Raw genomic sequence first — 23,105 nt, 5'->3', positions numbered from 1 at the left:
TTTTAAGCGGCGACCCCGAGATTCGAGGAATCTGCGCGACCGAGGGAAACGACGTGATGCAAGAAACCGAGAAGTCCTCGTGGCCCCGGGGACGATCGATGGAATCGTGAACGCGGACGAGATCTTGTCCGGACAAGGTCGCTCGTTCCCGCTCGCTAATTACACCCGAGATGTTTCGATGAAAGTTACGTGGCGAACTTGCTCCGCAACCAACGGAAACGAGACGCTTTTTACTCGCAGAATTCTTCAATGTTCTTAGAAAACTTGCAGAATTACGTCGGAGAATATAATGTTGAAAAAGATAATATATATATTAAGTACATTGAAATATATTTATGTTCATAAACAAAAACTAATTCCAGTTAAGCTATCAGAAATACTTGTATCCACTTATATGGTCGCTAGCACCACTGTCTTTGTTAAAGTACATAATTGTATATATCAAAAGAGATTCTGAGATCCTTGCCTCATAATATCGTCATAGAGATTACGATTCAACTAAGATCATTTATATTTGTAAAGAAATTTTGTTTTAACTTCAACTATAGTTTCGATTCTTCAAACTATGTTGCATGAAACATTGTTCCTCCAATGAACAGCTAACGATTGTATAAGTAGCTGCTGTATAGAAAAGAACAATTCGATATGTATATAGAATAATGATCAAGTATTCGCATATTTCGAAACAAGCACATGCTAATCGACATTGGCGAAGACATCGGCAACTTTCCGAAACGCAGTTGCAAGACGATTCTATTCAATCCTAGCGTCATGAAACATTTATGAAGCGCGCACATCGACAACCTGAAATTATAACTCGAGACGCATGCAACATTAAAGTATTACATATACGTACATACCTGTGAAACATTTCACGTCGCAATGCCAACCAGGTAACAAACGCTGTGCGTGTATGTAGGTCCTCGAAATTCCTTGTTCCCGTGGTCAAGAATCGCAGACGTTGAATAATACATTATCGATAGCGTCTTTCGTAGAAAAACCTTGTATAATATCATTCTTTCGAAACTTCGACATTCCTATCAAACTACGTGAAATCCACCTTGCTCTTTTAGGTTAAACGACCATCCTCGCCAAACCATAACAATACACAATACACGTAATGTAACTTATGTCACGTCAGAGTGAAATTTGCAAGAGATAACCAAAGCAAAACGTCAACTCGAATGTTGACATCGTGGCGCTGCCTGTCCTCCGGATTTAGTAAGGTTAAACGATCGTACCTTCTAGAAAGAGTGACATTGTAGATAAAACGTAAGATAAGAGAAATCGCGGGAAAATCTACAAACGAGAATCGCTTTGAAACTTTAACCGACCCGTCAACGTCGCGTCAAGGCTGGTTCCTCGAGTTTGGTAAGGTTAAATGGTCATTCCCTTGAAAACCGCGACACGATCGAGATCAGACTCTCGATAAGAGGTCTTGCGTTCCATCGCGAAGAGGAAGACGCCATGGGTCACGCGCGATCAACGAACGAACGCGCAGATACAAGGCCGAAAGGATCGTGTAACTTGAATTACCTTTTTTCGACTGCGCGAACCGCGGCATTATGCGTGCACGACGCGGCGGCACTCGCCTAGCCATCGAAATGAGTTATCGACGTTCGATCTTGCACTCGCTGGTGGACAATAACGCACCGTGAAGAAAAGAGTCGTCGCTTTTTTCCATGGTACACGCAGAAGGAATACGTTCTCTAAATCGATTCGGTACACTTCTAACCTGTATCAGGTATCACGCGTCCAGCTGCACTGGCAATAATTGTTTCGCGCAATCGATATATCGCAGCGAATCGATATCCGCGGCGCATCTGTGATGCGTCTCATGCGACCTAACGTCTTATTGGTCACTCGATGCGCTCCAATATCGTTGTTCAAATTTGAATATCTTTGGTGACTATTTCTTTTATGTATGAAGGAATTTCTGTATTGATGCTTAGCATCGACAGTGTCACAACTCAAAAAATTTCAAATTTGCTGTTATCGAATAAAAGTCTTGTATTATGTTTTTATTTTTATCGTGTAAGACGGCATACTTATAATTCCAGCAGCTTTGCGTCAAAGGTAGTTATGCCGCTGTCAACCAAGCCTTAGTTTTACAACAACTGTTAGCTCGTTTTTGTTTTGTGACGCGAAAAGTGGAAGGTTGTACCGCTTTCGCGAATATCGGCATATCTTGTGTTAAGTCAGCCTTATAATATCTTTGAAATGACGTACGAAGATTTCTTTGCAAATTTTTAAAAGCATTCCTTCTAGAATTTACATTTTTTGAGTGTGTGCCACTGTCAATGCCAAGCAGCGATATAAGAAAATGCAAATATAAACTAGATAGTATTAAAAGTTATGAATAAACTACAACTTTACATATTACCTGTACTCCGTGCATTTTTATATTTTCAAATTTTCTGTAAATCCGTAAAAATTCGCAACCCACTTATAACCAAAGTGCCGAAACGATTCCAATTACAAAATCCGCGATATATTTACACCCATCACTGTATTATAAATTTTTTAGAAGTTTTTCCTATAACCACAAAACCACGCTATACATATAAAACAAAAGATCATACAAAGCAACTAACAGTATAGTTTAAATATAACTATTTAGTTGTGCTCAAAATTTTTTACTTATATTGAAAGCATTGCAAATGCTATTTAAACAATACAGATACGAATATATTAAACATAATTAATTTTGAACAGCAGAAAAGGAACGTTACAATTATTTTATAGAAGATACGTATTTATTTTCCTAGCATATTTTTGATAAGTAGGAATACAAGTATTTCTGTATTAGCATAGATTTATACAGTGAATTTTAAATGAGATAGATTTACACGGCAAGAAGGGATCCGTTCCGAAATAGAATCGGTTCGAGACCACTTCTCGTAAACTTCCTGGATTCTCGACGGCAGATCTCGGCCGACTCCGTTACCGAGATTCGTCCAAAAATCCTTGCAACTTCCAAGATCGAAAGAGTGATTTATATGCATGCGCACGTTTACGATCCTATCGAGTTAACTCGAAGGTAACCTATCAAGAGTAAAGGTACTCACAGTCTCTCCGTGAGACCAGTAAGGAAGCCTCGTCATTGGTGGAAAGGGATGCCCAGCGATGTCCCAGGCAGAGGCAGAAAGGCGTTCGCCAGTCTCTTCTCGACGCTCCGAGTCAAAACGTTGCGAAGGCCTTCGTCCGGTTTGCCTTGCGAATTTGAACGTCAAACACTTGTCAAAATATTTTTCAACAAATTTCGCGTCCAACGCGTCATCCTCGTCCGCCTATTCCCGTGCTTTTCTTTGTTATTGTTTCTTACTTGCTTGTATCCGTTGATTATTGTGTTTTTCAATAATTTATCATTTTCCGTGGATAATCGAGAAAGATTAACGAATGAACAATCCGTCGGGTTACAAATATCTATACTAGTGATAATTCATCAGTTTTTCAAATCTAAGATCTTCGAAACTGTAAACAGATTATACTCTATTCGATGTATATGAGCGGAAAATATTGACACGAATAAACGACTATTGTGAGAAGTTGACACTACGTATGAATCACGAAGACGGCGATCATAGTTAAATCGTGACTATAAACTTCTCTGTCTTGTACGTAACAGTCAATTTCCAAAGTGTTTGATTCCTCGACGAGAGTTAGTGCTGTCTTCCGAAAATCGTGAACAAGCCCAAGAGATATTAAAAGCGACTGGATCCAGAAGATCGTGTTACTCTTCAACCAACCACAGCTAGCAAATGTTCCACGGGAACCGCTCGATTCGTGACTGAAAAGGTATTTAAATATTTACTTCCTTGGCTCCTCGATTTCCTCGTATTTATTCAACTGGTACGTTGGAAGTACTTGGCGCGAATTGCGTTAGTAACTCACATCCCGGTGCTAATAACGACAAGAGTTCGCCGCAAAGATTCGTTTCGTTCCGACTGATCGAATAAAGGCTATTATTTGTATGGAAGAAATATTTCTTCAAACATCTTTTGATTGATCGACCAATCGATTGAAAAAATATTTTTTCAAACATCTAAGCCAATAAAATATACGAGACAGGTCTATGCCACTTATATTAATTGCGTGATCGCGAAACAATTTGACCTCGAAGCTGGCAAAAAGTACGATCGAACAGCTGCTGATGTCGTTAATTTCCAGCAATGAATTAGAACGTAAAAAGCATCTCGAAGTCTGGCGTTTCGCATAATCGGATGAATCATTGACTATCGAATAATTCGAAACTGAGTCACGAACTGATCGCGTCATCGCAGTACCATACTAAATAAAACACCGTTAAGGAGAAAACCGCTTTCAAGTTACCCGGATACGGAGCAATTAGCAGACTCAAAAATTACGATTCTGTATTTGATGATGGGAGAACGCTTTCAGCAGCAGGATGTGGGACATTAGAGAGGCGCGCAGTGTGCAGCATCGCGAGTAAAAAAAGATTCCTCCCCTGGACCGGGTGCTTCCATCCAGATCGACGAAAAAGCTCGCCTTGAAACGAAAAAGGGGACCGCTATATTGCTACAAATACTGTTCCAACTATAAATTGTAGGAATGTAGCATGAGGTAGACAGAATTTTACCTCTTAAATATAAAACAAGGCGGTGCAAACTATATTTAACAATGAAATAGAAGTAGTAGAATGACAATTTGATTTCATAATAATTCTTACTCAGGATGATTCAATTCTTTCCGACTCTGTTCCTCTGAATTCTAATTATTATTCTAAATTCTTTGGTGATTCACACAGAATTCTCTCGATTCTTATTGCACTGTTAGATCTACTGCATTCTTTGGATCATTCTCGACTGAGTCGTATCTTTCTATTAATAGAAAATTTCTTAAATTTAAGAAAAATATCAAATAATCGTTATTGATACGCGCTTGATTTCTAGTTTCAACTGTATGCTCGTGATTTTGTTAAAACATTCAAAATGTTCTTGGCAACAAGATCAACCACTTGCGTCCGAAATCCTAATTGTATTGACATTATTTTTTCAGTATCATACGAGTGCTGTAAATAATCGAATGAAATAAATTATAAACAACACTTTATCATTTTCAACAATATTCTCGTGTAATCAATTTATGTAAACATTACACTTAAACGTCACGTTTGGAAAGTAATAATTTATCAAATTTGAAAATAATATAATGATAACAGCCAATACGATCGGCTGTTATCTTAATTTGTTCGATAACAAATTAATGAAACATTTCATTCGACAAGAAAATTAATCAATTTTTTAATTACAGTCCACGGTACGATTCAAAAGCTAAATTCCTCTTTGTGATCATTTTTTCGAGCAATCGTGATTAATCGTTCAAACAATTATTATTATAAAAATTATTATTATAAAATTAAGAAAGCAATCGTAGATCATAATTTAACAATCCATAATTTGTTCTCATGAAATTGATTTTTTATTGAATAGAAACGTTAAAATTCTATGTGCGAAGGATTAAGAATCTTTCACACAACACACATTCCTGCTACGTGCAACTAAATTTCCACATGGCACCATGCACATGCATACCAAATCTCCATGTACAATCTCCGAATCGTTTCTCACCTGCTATTAATAGCATAAACATTCATTCAAAGTCCTCCACATCATTCGAAGTTATTCACGCCGAGTTATTCTCGAGTCGATCGATCTCTGTGTTTGCATCCTATTCACAAATCGTTCAGCGAGATAAAAGGAAATAATAATTCGAACGGATGGACGTAGGAGTCTTTGGACAACAAAGTCGGCTCAAATTTTTCTTAAGCGGATTTACCAAAGGATGTGGTTACAAAAATTCAATTTGTCTCCCGCGTTGACCTCGAAGCTACACTTTCACTTGCCACCCACAGAAAATCGCAACAGCTGTCGCCCATTTACTCGATCGTCCGCTCGCTCGCTCCTGCACAGGATATTTTTCGAATTTCAAAGGTAGACCATGCCAAGGGCTTCGGCCGCTGGCAGCTGACACTGCAGATGGGGTACACCTGCCTCAAACTATTTACCGTCTCATTTCGTTGCTGTTTGCCCGAGAAGCCAGGCGCACACTTGATTACAACTTCGTTAAAGTCCCTATCTCCGTCACTGATTTTTCTCATTTAACCCTCAAATGTTATCACGGATGAAATATTACTGCATGCTAATTTTATTCCAATATTATCATCTTGCTCGAATATCATCGCAATGTTATTTATAACCACTGCAGACAATAACTTCTTTGTACTTCATTCAATATTGAATATAACGAGAAACTATAATATAGCATCCCAACCGATTAACTCGTCTTCAAGCTCGACATTTTCATCGTACCCTGATAAATAATTTACATTCAAAGTACAATGTATTGTAAAAAATTACTGATCTCCCCTTCTTTCGGAGATATTCTCTGCTTTATCTTATGTTTCCCATCCGACCGTTTATTTTGTTTCTACGTATCAACAAGAAAATATCATAATCTCGTTAAAATCCGTGATGAGGTATTTTCCTCTGCAAGTTAATTCAAGCTATGATATAAACGAGTAGCGCGATAAAGGAAATATCTAAGAATATCTTTCTAAATAATACCATAGCGTTGCAGAAACGCTATTTCTAATATTAGAAATATTATCCGCTACTGTAAACACGCTACATATCGATGCATGACTTGAAACTTCTGCACATTACTGTACCTATACATACGTAAATCGAAAACAAGTTCGGCGGCACTGCTTTTGAGTTGACCAGCAAGTGGCATCATCCTGTAGAATTCGCGACGTGGAACGCACAATTAGTTCATTCATCGAATACATCCCCGGCATAGTGCATGTGTATATGGTCTTGTACGAGCATATTAAATTTCCGTACGACACGCGGCGATGTGTTGATCGGAGGCGAGGTTGGTCGGTCGGTCGGTCGGTCGGTTTATCGGGTAGGCGCCAACTACTCGTTGCTCGCTGTAACTCGCGAGATACACTCTGTTAGCCGCGCGAGCGATCATGAGAGCGTTTATTATTTCAGCGGGGTCGTAGGGGCTGGGTGTATCGCGTGCACGCGCATACCCGTTCAAACCGCTGCAATTCTCCACGATTACCTCGGGGCGAGAATAGATTCGACCGTGGATTTCGGAAGCGTTAACGATACGCCTGCAACGCGATAATTTCTGTCATGGTTGATGCTACGTGCCATTCCGTCTGTTGTAAAGCGAGCCTATTGTCGTTGAATCAATATTGGTTACACGTTTAGGAGCGTACAACAACAAACGAGCTTAATTGATCGATTGTCCGTCTGGGATCGGAAATCGTAACCATGATCGAATCACGCGTCACGTGTATCCAAGCTTTGCGTTTGAAGATTACGGGTCACGAGTATAAATCACATTACGTAGCTATTTTGCACAGAGAAGAAGTTCTACAATTCGTTGTGCGAATTATGGACTCGAGCATATTCGGAGTTACGTTATTTCAAATATTATTTCGAATAACATAATATTCGATTTTACAATTAATTGTAAATTTGTAAATAATTTCTGTGAAAATAGAAAAATCTTTTAAAATGGTATTTCAAGAAATAACGTGTCAAACGATAGTGTTTATTTTTTGAGATAATTAACAAGTATAATGACTTGTTCTTTGAAATTATATTTCGAATAATGACATTTACGAATATCGTACTGCTTCTTCTTTTTGCATCATATTTGCTATTATTTCTTTCGTCAAAATTTCCTGACTGATCATAAACTGATGTTAAAATCAAAAGAAATGAACTTAAATAATTAGAATAAACGTAAAAAATAAATATTTACCATGTTTTTCGCCTACGATCTTCGTTTGAGCATGGAATGGCTATCACTGAAACGTTCTGATCCATGAATGTCAGTTCAGTTCGGGTGAAAGTTGCGAAAGAACGTTTCAATTTCTATCGCTCATGACGCAAATAATAAATCGAACGTGTCATATCATCGTACGATCGATAGATCAAAGTTCAAAGCATCAAACTTGGAAAAGTTTGAAACGTGGAAACGGTTGAAACATAAAAATTATCTGGTTACGTCATATCGCAATTACGATTACTTCTTGCAATCTACTTTCGATGATTGCAACGCGTGGTTGATTTCTATCGTGGAACAATATAACCGATCCTGTGCGGTGGCTCGCGCGTGGCTCTGGATCGCTTTAAGGATTATCTAATCGTTGATGTGTCTTTCAATCACTCGATTCTGTAATTGGCCAGGTAATAGCCGGTTGCTCTGGCCATTTAATTGAATTCATACTAATTAATGACGAGTTAATAATTACAAGAACGCTCGTGTTGCTTCGTGACCGTGTTACGGGCCGGTGATTTCACCGTACAACGAACTACATCATGAGAATTACGCCGGCTCGTAATACACGCTTTTACCAGAATAGAATAGCCAACGCAAACTCCAGCACACGCCTCGCACTCACAAACCTATCGTAAACTCGTTTACGATTAAAGAATCCCACGCGACGTCTGCATTAACGCGCGTTTAACTTAGGCTCAACCAGCCGGAAAGTTATGTCGCGAATTTCGACCGGAGTTCTGGGAACAAGGGGAAATAAGCGATGGGGTAACAGGTATCTCCCTGTAAGCTCTCGCACCGCTCTTAACTGCAAACAAGCTTGTGGGAGTGGGCACGTTTGTTATCGAAGCTGTTTGCACTGTACCGATGTTCCAACAGTATCGACCCACGCGGCGAGTAACGTACTTCCGGTCAGCCGCTCCTTCGCCTCATCGAATTTCTTCCCACTGTCTTGCGCTAAAAAATTTCAGATATCAAAAAAGTTTCTGACGCACCAAGATCGCAGAAAAATAGACGATTTTACGATAAAACAAAAGAATCTTAATATCATATAAATCGAAGCAATCTTATCCGAGTATGGTAAGCAGGTTATAATTATTATTGTAATAATAAAGTTAGCAGAATAATAAAATTTAGTCGAGTTACATCCTCGTATGTTTTATCCGCCAAATTCTTCTCTCCAGCAGCTTCTCTTCCGTCGTAAGACTCCGTCCCTTAAGGCTACACGTGAGTCTGCTTAAGAGATCCTCACGAGTCTCGTGATACACCGATTTAAGCTACTTTGATTTCACTGGGCGGCGTACAGTGGGACGTTGATACTTAGCGGCGCCCGAGTTCCTCTCTCTTGTAACGTGCCGGTCCTCCACGATGCGCTTTTCAGCGGCAGCCAGCAATTTGCCGTAATTATTATGTTTATCTTTCTCATTCACTTAACTCGATGCACGGAGACCGGTCCATCTGGTTGCATTCGATTTTTACCGAAACGATTTCGTCCCGGCGTCGTAGCTGCAAAGGCTGACATCGCCACGCGTCGACCATTACGTTTCAGAGGCGGTACGGACGATCCACTTTGTCAAACTCCATTTGCGTGATTCCCTTCCTTCCCGTTTCGGTCAGCCAGGCACGAAATCTTGTTCCGACAATCGGTCGAAGCAAATTATCGAGTTTCGTATAGGAACAAGACGAGGTGCTTTGGCGAACTTGAAATGAGCAAAATTGCGAGGTACAACCAAAATGCTAGCTGTTCCAGTGACGTCCAATTTTTACACGCTGCAGACCACACAGCCACGCGTTCAGCGTTATTACGTCTTTGAAAGGCCGACCCCGATGATCCACTTTGTCAAACTCAATTTGCGCGATTCCCCTGCCACGACACAGAGACTTCTCGCTACACTCGACAATTTGCGGGGTTCAACGCAGGCAAGCGTGTGGTTCGTGACAGCGATGGGGAAATGTGGTCGGAACGTCGTGGCACCTTCGAGGAATGGGAAGAAACGACGTTAAAACTGTATATCTAACCTCCACGTGGATTTCTACGATGAAAGTCGACGTCGCAAGATGGAGAAAGGAATCGTAAGATTACTCGATACCAAAGATAACACGAAAAGATTCGATTCTCCAGAAATCCCAATGATCCTCTTACTATTGAAGGATTATACTCGGCCAGTTTTTATTCAATTTCCCAAGTTCGTGAAAAAAACTATCCTCCGTACGCGCATTACCGATGCGAATCCGCAAGAGAATTCTCGTCGTCGACATCGCGACGAGGAACGTCGTCCGTTTGTAAATCCGCTCGGCCTCCGCGAAGTTAGCTCGGACGGATTGTTCCGTGGAGCGGAGGTTCGTGGAAAAGTGTAAAGAACGTGAATAGGGAGGAGGATGGCGAACGAAAGAGCACGAGAAAGGGAGGGGAAGGAATGAGAGTCGAGGATGAGGCGGAAGGGCAAGGAAGACAGAGAACGGTAGGAAAGGAGAAGAGGAAAAAGAGAAATAAGCGAAGCGGGAGAAACGGCAAGCGACAGAAGGAGAAGGGCAAAGAAGATTGGCGAGGAAGAGGTGGTTGAAGGAGGAGAGGAGTGTTCGAGAGAAGTAAGTAGAAGAGGAAAAAGCAGAGGAAGAAGAAGAAGAAGAAGTTAAGATGGTCCAGCGCGGGCAGCATCAGCATCGCAAGCCGGAGGTGATGACCTGCTCAAGGCCACCCGCTCCCAACTCTTAGACCGGAGAGGAGAACCACTCTTCTTATTTTTCGTTGCTCCCTTTTCTCTCTTTCCACTTCTTCCAACTCTCCCTCCTTCCTTCCGATTCTCTCTCGCTCACTCCCATTTCCCAGCCAACCTGTCCTCTTCCTGTTTACCACTCCCGGACTGATTTGCTCTCTTTCTCTCTCCCTCTCTTTCTCGTTCCCTTTTTCCTGTTTGCTGGTTCGGTTCCCTCGGTCGGAACCCTTAATGTCAACTTCCCGCCGGGCCTTTCGTCGAGCTCCTCTTCCCGTTCGATCGCCATTGAAAAATGTCGTCTGAAAAATGCTCGTCTTAATCGTCGCCACACGATACACGCCACAGTGTACCGTAAAACGTAACGCTGCTGTATTTTATAATATAGCCATGATAATCGAGTCTGGTAACTGTTCTTTCGAAATTTCAAAATGTTTTACATAACGCACGTAATATACGTATTCATAGAACGTGTCTACGAATGTTTGAATACTTGCGCAAGCTATGTACCACGTACAAGAGTATTTGCTGGTACTAGTAACTTGTAACTTGTGACTAGTAAAATTTCGCTAATAATATTAATTCAAGCGTACAAGAGGGCCTTGGAGTGGTAGAGGAATGGAAGAACGTAATATTCTCTTGCGGTCGCACGGCGCGATTGAAATTTTTGCTAATGCGCACGGATTACTTCCTCATCCTCGACTAAACTGTCCGTAAAATTGAAACGGACATGGAATTTTAACGCTCGATTAGGCCACGCGTTCGTATTCGTCATAACGTCCAAGCTCGGATCGCGGCACCATCGTGAGTTTACGATTCACCGTAAGAACTCTCAAAGCAGACGATATCGCTCGCCTTAAATCTGCCGGCACCGCAAAAATATTCCTCGCCGTCGAAGAACGCGCGTCACCATCCGCTGCACTAGCGAAAATTCTTCGCCATCTATCCGACACCGCTCTCGCTATAATTCGATCAACCGTTTCTCGTTCGAAGTCTCAAGGACGGACGAAGGTATCCGGTTGTGCCTTCCGACTCCTTCCTTCCCGCTACTTGGCTTCGTAATTAAAATCTGCTGAAGCGTGTTTTTCGTTTTAAAAGAATTTCGTTTTAAAAGGTAGAATTTTCTTTATTACAATCGCTGTTATTCGAATATCCTTTTCAAAGAATCCAATGGTTAAAGATATTAATTTATTAAGTATTTTGATTACTCGTGATCGTTATTATCAAAATTGTTTTTGTTTAAAAATATGTAATGACAGAAATTATTTTTCTTCACCAGGTGATCTAACGTTTCATTATTCCGACTTTTTCGTCATTCTGATAGCTCAAATATGAGAAAGCGTACCAAATAAGAAAATCGTAGACGTTCGAGAAAGATTCGGAAGCGAAGGATACTGTTCGGCATCGCATTCGGCACATTCCATTGTAGGGTTCTCATCGAGAAACCTTGAAACAGACATCCTCGTTAATCGTGACTCGAAATCCATAGAAACTCTGGAGATCATCCGCCGAGATCTTGCAACAGAACCGTAATTTATCGAATCTATTTACGATATCAGCAGAAGATTACAGCGATTAAATTCACCTTCGTGTTGGATTGTTTCGAAACGAGAGCACCCGCCAATCTTTGAGATTAATTAATAGCGATCGAGTTCAAAGGTTTGTTGGCGTCGTGGGAGGGAAGTAGAGAGTCGGTGGACGTGCCGCTTCTCAAGATACGGATCTGCACGGGCAATGTTCATTAAGCGATCAAGGTCGCAGGGAACAAGAGTCCAGTCGAGTCCCCGTAGCCCGTATAGTCTTCCGCGTATTCCGTTTATTGCTGAATGAGAGTAATGGTGTCTTGCATACGGAAATACGCTGTTACTCGACTCTACGGTCTACGTTAAACAGTCTCTACACGATGAGATTCATCTCGAGACACGACTCCATATGAGATCTCGCACGAGACGAAAGATATCGCGATACCTATTCATAATCGACAGCTTCGAAACAGCGAAATATCGTTTTAACATTTATGCGAAAAAATTACAATTATGGATCACACGAGACACACGTGATAAACGCGTTTTCAATTTGTAGATTTTCTAATTTTCGTATTACTCGATGTCTGCTGAAGCACTCTAACGTAATTACATAGTTGGAAAGAGAACTCGTTAATTTCAAGGATTGTTATAAATAGCTGATAAATCTACGAGATTTCGATATTTTTCACTCACTATCTTTGAAGCGTGCAAGGAAAATATTCAGTGAAAAAAGCTCTACGCATATGTTTAGATTGGTCTCAAATATTACCAACACGAGTATGACAATTGTGTCTCGTTATAGTGTCACTGAAATTTCAAAATGTTTTACATAACACGCACGGTATACGCATACAAATTTTCTGCGATAATTGTTGTAAATGTTGAAACGACGTTACATAGTTTTAGAGCTGCTGCTTACGATAGTCGATCCATCTCGTGCGAGACCTAGAGGCATGCTTCGAGGTAAATCTCATCCTGTAGGTGCTGTTTCTGGGAAACAGGCAGCCTGCTGGGTCTTTCTCTCTCTGCTTAGTACACGCACAGCGTAAGCAGCATAAGCTTCAACGCACAGTGGACACACATTGGACTCGTGTCGTACGCCTATTTGGCTCGCCGTGTATCTGATGTTTAATAAACGACAGGTCAACTAGAGTGAACCGTGCAGCTGTGCCCACTAGCTGCTAGCTATTATGTACCTCGATTCATTATCACTGGTCTCTGTTTGTGTACGTTAAGTTTTTCGTTTCGTTACTGTCGCTCGGTAGTTTCTCTTAATTGAAACGTCATCCAACGATACCGAAGTGTTCGCAATCGCGGTTTGAAAAGCCGTGGAAACGCAGTCTGCGGCTCGAGTGTCGCTCGATAACGCGAGCCGCGTTTAAACTCTCTTGCAAATACAGCACTGATTTTCTCGTGTTTCCTGATTTCAGCGCGGAATGACGAGGTAGACAACGCGAATCGAAACGCAAACTCTCTCGAGGCCCCCGCTGAAAATCTCCAAGCAGGTAAGCGAACACACGTTACTCGTTTGCTATTAACTTATTGAACGAGGAACAGTTAATTTATCATTCGAACTGCTAATTTTTTAAACGTAATATATCAGGTTATTCGGAAAGCTCGTAACGAAGCGTAAGAAAAAGTAATCCTTTCAGGATCGAATATTATTTAATCTATGAGAAAAATCTTCTTTATCGATTATCAATGATATGCTATAAAAAATGACATTTTGCGTTGTCGCAACTTGGTCCTTAATGAGTTAAGGTATTATCTAGTTAACGAGAAAATTAGACGGCTCGAGATCTCACGAATCTTTCGAGTCATCCAAGCTAAAGCTCTCCAGACATTCTTTCGCGGCATTCCTTTCTCAGAACCGCTTCTCCGGGTTTACGAAGAAGGCAAGGGGAATAAATTTTTACGGAACCCGCGGCGAGTATTTCTGAGCGGCATGACCAACAATCATTCCGCGAGGCGCAACAATGGTGCTAAGCCGCAAATGCTCGCCGGTTTACGACGCGATGGCCCGTCCTTCGGCCGGTGAAAGTCTGCAAGAATTCGCCCTCGATCGTGCCTGCGAACTTCACATTGAGATACGCTCGTGACGTGTCACGATCTGGTTCGGGACCGGTAATGAACGCCTCGTGTCGGCGTCCCAGGGCGAAAACGAACAACGTGGTCGAACTATCTTCTAGATTTTAGATGTCGGAGTCACGATTCTCATTCCCCGCATATTTCTCTGCTAGTTGGCGATTTCGTTCCGCGGAATTCTACCCGAGTATCTGCTCGACCGTGTTAACCTATTAAGAACCAAGAAGTGAAATCATTCGTAAAAGTTGGAAAAAACGCAACCTCGTTGGATGTCTGACTTGTTATTAGTTAATTATCGTAAAGCAACCTATTATTTTATCAGAGTTAAAAACGTATTAAAACGACGTAGTGACTCGCGATAATTTGAAATATCTTTTAGAAAAATACATCGAAAATGACTGCAGCCGAAATAAACTTCTGAAATGCATTAAAATTATTGACCAATCTATAGCCTGAACGATAAGAAATAATCAGTTTCATTCGATCGATTGCATCTTCTATTAACGTCCCATAGATTTCTCTCGATAGAAATCTTATCAGTTGAAATTACTATCGATAACTATCGTACGACGATTATAAAAACGATTGGCACGCTATTGCATTTCTTATAATTCTAATTAATTAGATGTGAAATGTAGAAAGTAATTTAATACGTTTAATACGCGATAAAACGCGTCATTGAAAATTAGGCTCTTTTGCAATCGCTAGACAAGCGAGGCGTCCAATAGTTGCTAAATATCTGTCGAATCGAAACGAATCACTGATTTCTAATTCCTTGACTGGCATCGATATTTTTCTGCTTGTATCAAAGCGTTAGTCACCGCGCTTTTCTCTACGTTCTCCGTTATCTGCTCTTCGATTCGCCACGGCTAAAGTGGAAAAAACACTCGATAAGGGGTTATTGTTAATTTACCAGATAAAGGGAGAACAGCCTTGTACATTGCGAACTGATGTGACGCTGGTCGAACACCGAATCAGTCAGATAAAACATCGCGTGCCCGGCGGCCGTTACAAATTGATACTCTGATGTTTAGTTTCGACGTCGATCGATGTGGTATCATCGTAGAGACGCGACAATCTCGTAAGTAAGTAGATCGCCAAGAGAAACTAGAACGCGAGCATCGAAATTTCCAGGAAAGTATGATAGAAGCGAGCGCAATTCCTGAGAAAACGCAACGAAGATATCGTTACATCTCTTAATTTCCGTGTACATTGTACATACGAGTGATTCACGAAAATATTTCAACACTTATCGTAGAAAACTTTTATGTGTATGTTTATCTATCTATGACACAAAGATGTATTATATAATATCAAGCATTTTAAGATTCTATTGATAATCCTTACATGTGTATATACAAGATACAGGATATTTACTGCAAACATATATTTAATAATAAGTAAACGTTGTAAATTTAGTCGTCTTAACGTTTGTTTAAACATTTTTATGATTTCTACGAAATACGTACTCCAACTTACCTATACGTTTTCATATTCGTTTCAAATTTTATCAATATATCCAATGGTGACAGTCGAGTCTCGTTACAAAATTGATGAAACTTGCGATGCTTTCGTATAACACGCGTATGATATATTCGTAAAAGATTGCTACAAGTGTTAAGGTACTTTCACGAACTACCGTATATATCGGTAAAACGAAGAGGTGGATTCACTGAAAGAAACGAGGAAACCCGTACTGTATGAATCGACGCGAATAAAAAGCCACTATTGGCTGTCGGAGTACGTCGTATCGATATCGAGACACGTAAACTCGCTATTCGTTGCCCCGAACCACACCATTATTTTCATCAGTCAGCGTATTTTCTTTTTGAGCTATCGCCGACACGCTAGTTTCCCTTTAAAAAAAAATAATTGGATAAGATTCTCGAGGTGTGATTCGTTTCCTACTCGTCTCGCGAGCCGCTCCCATGAACAAGAACGGACGAAGACCGCGTCATCGGTGTATCGAGGCACGTACGACATGTCGCTGACTTCAATGCCAATATTTCCGCATTCTGGAATCTTATTTCTAACTATGGGATATTTATCGCCTACCTGACGCGTTGATAAATCTTTCAGATACGACGGTACTATATATTTTTGTAACAATCTTTTGTACCACTTAGCAATTATTTAACGGTGAACTGCCATGCAGCCAATGAGTATTCTCGCATAAAAATATTTTTGACACGGCTGTTTGAATCGTTAAAACATGAAAAATAAATTTATTTCTAGCATTTTGTGATTTTTTGTAATATCAAAGTATTTTTTAGAGTTCATACCTAAAAGAATTATGGGAATATTCTACCGTAGAAAGCCAGACTTCCTTTGGCATTTTTGTACAAAGAATCTCTACCTTCGTTCTGCACATATATTTAACTATATTCCTACAAATTTTAGAGACGAATAGCGACAATTGCTGGTAGTGTACAAAGCTTGGAACGTTTTCGCTTAAGGATAAAATCTTCTTACGACCTGCATCGTTCCTTTGCATTCGTTCAAATAAGCTCAATTGCATCGACCTCGAGAATTCGAATACAGATTTCTGCACGTATATTTCTACAACTTCATCTTTCTCGGAGCTTTGCACTGGAATATTCTTTCAAAACGTGAATCGTCTGTATTTTACTGTCACTTACTACTTACTGCGTTTCATTCTTTCTTCGCCGACATGTCGTAAAAATTCTCGCTCGGTATCGAAATACGACTAGTTTAGAGCCGAAATATTCCGTCGCGAAAGGTCGCTCCTTGTTGGCCCTTTGACCCGCGTGTCAACGCCAAGCGAGGGAAATAATGTGAGAACCATGGGATTGCGCGATCGGTCGGGTGCTGGGCGTGTAAAATCGGAGTAACTGTGGCTGCTTTGTCTGCCACGAAACCAACCTTTGCGATTCATCGGCGAATCAGTGGAATCAATTTCGCTGTACAGACCGGCTAGTCCGATGATGTCAATCGGAAGCTGTTGTTCGATCGAGGAAAAAGCATTCGATCGTTTGTATTTGAAATTGTCCACCTACGCACATACGTCACGAAGATTGGTTACTTCCCAAGTTCGACCTATTATTATTTAGATATATGTGACGAACGAGATATTTCATGCGCAACAAACTATCGATAAACACGTCTTGTGTCGTTCGCACATTATCAGATAGTATTCGATGATACAGCAAAACGAGTTGACAAACCGTTACGAAGAGGATTTGGTTACTTACGCGTGGTAGTTAAGCCAATCGGAAACCAAACCACGTTGAAAGGCCGCGCTACCAGCGGAAAGTAAATTCAGTAGAAAATGGATGGACGGTAGGAGGAATTTCGCAAAGCGTTTTCTCATAGAGTCTCGCCGTAAAGGGAAGTTTCATTGGTAACAAAAGGCCACGTTTGCTCGTTCGAGCCAGTAGGCGCTATAAAATTAAAGGCACTAAGGAAATCCTTCGGTGATCATCTGCCGGCAGGAAAGAAACGGAAATTGAACGTTTGACGAGTGCAGCCGGTTGACTCGAGTGGCCTGAAAGTAACGCGAACTCCGTTTCGCATTTTAAAGGATTCTTTTCTTGTTCGCGGTCGCGACGTCGCGTGCACGCCCGTAAAATTCCAAGGGAAAAGTCAGATAGACCGTGCGATTCGTGATGTAACGCGTGAATCAGAGTGTGAGATTCGTAGGCCAAAAAGGATTTCATAATGCGGCTTAGCGAGATCCGGTCTCCCTTATCGAATATTCTTTAGCCGCGTGATTTAACGAGCGATGTTTTACCACCGTGTATTAAGTGCAGATAACGTAACCACTTCTCTTCTGTTTTTAAACCTTTACTCGAGCCTCTCGAAAGCTGAACTGATCAAAACTTCGGTTTTTAACTGGACGAAGACGTCAACTCGTCCATGTCCCGGAACTCGCTACGAGCGATGTATTAGTTCGCTTGAAAAATTTCTTTCGTTTTATAAGGAAATAACGGATGCACGATATTTCCCATTTTATATTATTTTATCAATCAAAATAAAGATCGACAGATTAGGTTTCATGTTTGTATAAAGGTGCATCGTTGTAAAAGACGTGTCTGTAAAAGAAAGATACTTTCCGGACAACCTAACACTTCTGTTCATAAGTCAATGTAAGCTTAATAAATAAATTTTAAACGTAATTTGTAGTAAGAGATACATCTACTTAAAGTAATACTTAATAATACTCTTTAACTCATACTTATTACAATTGACAAATTAGTTTTCCTCGTAGCACTCGCGGTTAATAATTTCATTTTGTAATTACAATTGATCCATTTGTCCATCTATATCTGCTCCGTATATGCTCTTTTCATTAATGACGCCACTGTAATTGAAATAATCCTTCGGTCTTGTTTATCGAAGTTCTCGATCGTCATTGATCGGCTGTCGCGACATGAACGACGCGTACGAAGAAACGACGAATAAAAACCAACGGTTTATCCACCGTCTGTTTCGATATGTTACAACTTGTCTTAGTACTCAATGAATTTCTTTCAACAGGAACCACGTCGATTACAATTACGCTCGATAGCTGGTATAAACGGGTCTGTTTAGCTGGCAACAGGCGAAACGTATGCGCCAGACGTGGCCGAGGTCACTCTCAGATCTGCAACGTGATATTAACCCTTCAACGCGGTTCGACGTATAAAGTTGCGTCCTACTTTTCTACGCCTAAGTATCCGGAGAAGACAATCGGGTTTTTCGATGTACAAATCACCGGACAGAAACCGGATAATAGGTCGAAATCGTTATGCAATTAAGGACACACGACTGGCTCCTTCCACGATCGTATTCGAGCTCGTATTTAGTCGCACCAACCTTCTCGTTCAAGAGCCTTTTAACGATCGAACGGTTCTCGATGCGCAAACATAATGATCGTTCTTTCAACGGAGATTAAAATATCGCAACGCGTTAAACAAACACTCGATCCACGAAACGCGATGATTTATTGCTTGCCAAGCAAAGCGTAGATATATACTATTCGAATGACTCATTTCCATTTCGCAAATAAAAAGATCACGGCGTACTGCGCGAATTGATTTGACAGCGACTCATAAAAGTATTCGAATAATTATGCAAGTCTTTTACGGATATATCGTGTGTATCGTGGAAACCGTTTTCAGAATTCATTAGCATCGAAGGAATATTTGACTATTCGACTAATTATATTGGCAATGTTTGAAGCGAAACTGAAAACCTACAGAGAAGCTACAAGATATTTGTATTTAATGCACGTGTGCTTTTCGCAGAGATCAAGGTACTTAAGGACAATCAATTATGGATTATAGCAACGAACCACGATATTTAATGAAACTATTCTTAACGCTAATTGTACGTTTAGGACGGCTGTTCGTGCTATATACTGGCCTTTTATCAAATGTATATACGTTTACGGTAATTATCTTGCAAATTTTATATACATTGCTGTTTGAAACTGTTGAGACATCTTTAAATACCTGCGCGAGACAGCGTTGGTAAACGACAAAGAAAACATTGGACAGAGAAAATAAACGTAAACATCGAAGTTTAGTCTGTCTGAAAAACGATCAATCATTTCATCGCCATGACGCCGATCGACGCAACAAAAGGACGTCATTGAGCAAGATAAAAAGTAACAATTAATAATCTACGTACAAGGTTCTATACTTTCGAGATATAATAACATTAACCGCGATTCGAATCTTTGGACGTCAAGGACGAACGACTTTTGGTCTCGGTGACATAACTCTGTTACTTTTATCTCCTGTCTAACAGTGCCCATTTTGGAAAGAAAATATTGCCCGACTCGTTGCGACAAACGTAATTGACGTGCATAATGACGTAATTTACGGTTGCGATCGGTGTAACCGCGGTTATCTGGGTGCGCCAGAAAAATCATCTAAGCATGCAACGATAAACGTTCTTTCCTTCGACTCGCGATATTCGTGTCCCAGATCACTTTCATCGGTTCTCAAGCTGTGGCAAAATTGAAAGAAAATGAAAAAGAAAAATAAAGTCGAAAGGCTCGTGATAAAAACGATCCTTGGTCCTGCGGAAAAGCCAAAGGGCTTTTCCCTTTCCACTATCGTTGATTTCTGCCCAATACATTTCAATTTTTTGAAACAGAAAATATCCATCGCGTAATTCTTACAAACGTATTTGTAATCACGGAAGAGCTATATTCAATTAGATCACGAGATTGCGAACATCGTTTCGACAGAGATCTTTATACGATCGGTCAATTTGTTATTCGATGATACATGATTTTTATTCAAATTCTAACGTTAAGGTGTTCGGAAAATTATTGTCATAGGTACATTTGTTTATAACGGTAATATTGAATTATCTTAATTAATCTTTTAATACATCGAAACACCCCGGACACGGTAGTGAATATCAATAAAAGACACCGTAAATCAAGATACAGATCAGTTTTTATAACATCGATTTCGCCATGTTCCAAGTCCAACTTCTCGCTATTATATGTGTAGCATGCGTCATTATCTAAAAAGTGGAAAAATGACGAGGAATCGTCTTCGTTACGAGCTCTTTAATTTTACTCGTCGTTAAATATTACACCGTTAATTCTCCGTAAATTCTCCGTAAATCGGTCCCACGCCAACAGGTTAGCGGAGTCTCCGCTAAGATGGTGACCAACTCCATCATTGCAACACGATCAACAGAGTATCCTCTGTCGTATCTCGTATCGAAAATTCGATCCATAAATATTACTTCGAAAGCCAATTATAGCTATCTCACGATCGCGCAGATAAGTGCGCGGGTTAAAATATCGATCCGACGATATTAAGTGAACGCAATAACGGAATGGTTAGTGCTTCCTGTTCGTGTGCTACGGCACGCACCACCTGGTCACATCCAGCTTTCCAAAGCCGCGTAAAACTCGTCCGGTTTAACTCATACGCTTCGCACGGTTGACACGTTCTGGCAAGATTAATCAGCACGGAACGTATTCGTCGATATTTCACGTCACATCGCGATTAATAGCTCTTAACCTTGGCGTGACTCTGCTTTTTCTCTCACCTGGGCTCCCTGGCGTAACTCATTCCACTGGGAACCGCGCGTTCTCCTCTTGGAGCGGTACAAACGTAGAATCTATTCCGTAAGTAGCTCAACAGTAAAAACAATGTTATGTCGTTCGATTTAATAGCTCGAAGCTCGCATTTGTTCCGATTCGAACGCCAAAAATTTGTTACATAATTTCTTCATGAAATTATCCTTTTAGATGCGTAACGTTATAATATCGTGTTTTATGTTTCTTCGTAAGAAACGTAACGTAAGAAGCGTGAGTGAAATCTCGTTAATTTCGGAAGACGTAATTCATGATTTGTATGAAAATATGATAAACGCGAGGTTTATTATCTTTTTAACGCGAGATTGTTTAACCTGTTTAATTTCTGATCTAACAACGATATTCCACTTGTTTATTTCTCTACTCGTATGAAACTCGGACACGCGTGTTTTTACCGATTAATCGTGTCCGTACAACACATCAGCTTAGCTCTGTTGTTCCGTTTCTTTGTCACATTCGTATCCTTTTCTTTTCCTAACATCGGAACAAATATCGATACTCTATTTTTGTTGGATGTATCGGATCGAGAAACAGCATTAAATCCAATACAGAAAATTAGCTACTAAAAGTAAACTACGTGCACATATCGAGAAGCAAATATTTATATCTATATTTTAATCCTATCTATCGAAATCTAATTTTCATCTCGGATAATGTAAACCCAACCGAGTCAAACTTCAACGAGTCGACGGTCGTCAGGTTCTCTTCTCCATTTCTCAACCTCTAACGTTCCCATCAACTCCGAACTTCTCCAACCGTTCCACCAAACTAACCGTAATAAAACCGCCTCTAGCATACTTATTCCAGAACAAGCTGGTTTTCCATTTAGCCAGGTAGATCCAAGATAAGTTCACCGAGAAGATATTTCGTAATTTAAATCTAGGTACACCGATCTCGGATCGAGGACCAAAAACGTGGCCGCGACACGTCGCAGCGGCCACCACTTTATCCCTTCTCCCACGAGCGCATAACGCTTGATGTCGGTGCTAACCACGGAAGCTGGCCTCGACGAGCAATGTCGTTCAGTCTTACGAGAGCCTTCTTACTAGTAAGAACGAGTCGTCGTCCGGTGTCCCTTTCACCCCTTGCTTCGAGTTAGCCTTGCTTTTTCTTCGAATCGGTTCACCAGGGCCGCTCAAGCGTCTGACCCCTGTTTCTGACCCCTGACCTTCTCTCGAGTTAGCTTTTCGATCAAATTTACGAACGTTTAGTCGACGGTGCTCAGTCGGCTTGAGGGAAATCTCAAGAAGCTCGCGTCGAATGAGTTTGTTAAGAAGCAAGAATATTCGGTGCAAGAAGTTATGTCATGCGCGGAGAAGCCTGACATTGGAAGCTTCCTGGTGGAAGCCCGGTTCTCGGACGGAGTCGAGGTCAGTACTTGCCATAACTACGTAGAATTGGAACTGTCGGAAGCCAGGTTCGATCGGTGACGCGCGGACAGAGGGATGTGGCGACTTTATGGATGTTTCTTCTGTCAACGAGCAGAGCAAACAAAACGTTACCACTTCAGATACACGTGTTCTCTTCTTCAGCGATAGAGTAAAGTGAAAGGTCCTCGTGATCGCTTTAAAATTACCTTTCAAGAGATTCAGATTGAACAGGGATATAACTTTGAAACCCTTTTACAGAGAAGATACGCGCAAGATTATACAGAAGTACTGGCCAATACACGAGTGTGAAATAGACGAATTAACGACCAGCGATCAAAAGCATCGCTTGTTATAAGAGCGATCTTGTCATTTTGTAGAATCGACTGTATCAAATGTACATTGTATACAATTTAACGTACAGTGTCTGACGGAGGCATTCGAACATTTGCTAAAGAGATTTTTTACCAAGATCAGTGTGTATGCTGTAAGCGTGTGTTTCCAATAAATAGGTTTTATTTTTAAT

The 23,105-nt window shown here is 40.7% G+C and overlaps 1 protein-coding gene and 1 long non-coding RNA gene across 6 annotated transcripts in view; one reads left to right on the top strand and one right to left on the bottom strand.

The window, feature by feature from the left end:
- Nucleotides 1–9,086, bottom strand: part of LOC126918926 (uncharacterized) — a 136,800-nt gene extending 127,714 nt beyond the window's left edge. For 2 of the 4 annotated variants that reach the window (XR_007711464.1, XR_007711466.1), the window contains exons 1-3: nt 7,804–9,086; nt 4,333–7,727; nt 861–3,790 (exon numbers count right to left, since the gene is read on the bottom strand). This is a non-coding gene — a long non-coding RNA (uncharacterized LOC126918926). The remainder of the gene's footprint in view (nt 1–860; nt 3,791–4,332; nt 7,728–7,803) is intronic. The other 2 variants (XR_007711465.1, XR_007711467.1) reach the window with 2 other exon arrangements.
- Nucleotides 1–23,105, top strand: part of LOC126918870 (serine-rich adhesin for platelets) — a 61,719-nt gene that overhangs the window by 28,013 nt on the left and 10,601 nt on the right. Inside the window, exon 6 of one of the 2 annotated variants that reach the window (XM_050727322.1) lies at nt 13,492–13,566. The exons of the other annotated variant lie outside the window; for it this stretch is intronic. Coding sequence (XP_050583279.1) covers nt 13,492–13,566 — 75 coding nt within the window. The remainder of the gene's footprint in view (nt 1–13,491; nt 13,567–23,105) is intronic. 2 annotated transcript variants of the gene reach the window in all.

This window comes from Bombus affinis, chromosome 7 (genome assembly GCF_024516045.1).
Source record: "Bombus affinis isolate iyBomAffi1 chromosome 7, iyBomAffi1.2, whole genome shotgun sequence".
NCBI classification, from domain to species: domain Eukaryota; kingdom Metazoa; phylum Arthropoda; class Insecta; order Hymenoptera; family Apidae; genus Bombus; species Bombus affinis.
Note: the sequence above shows the minus strand (reverse complement) of the source record. Positions and strands in the feature narration are given on the sequence as shown.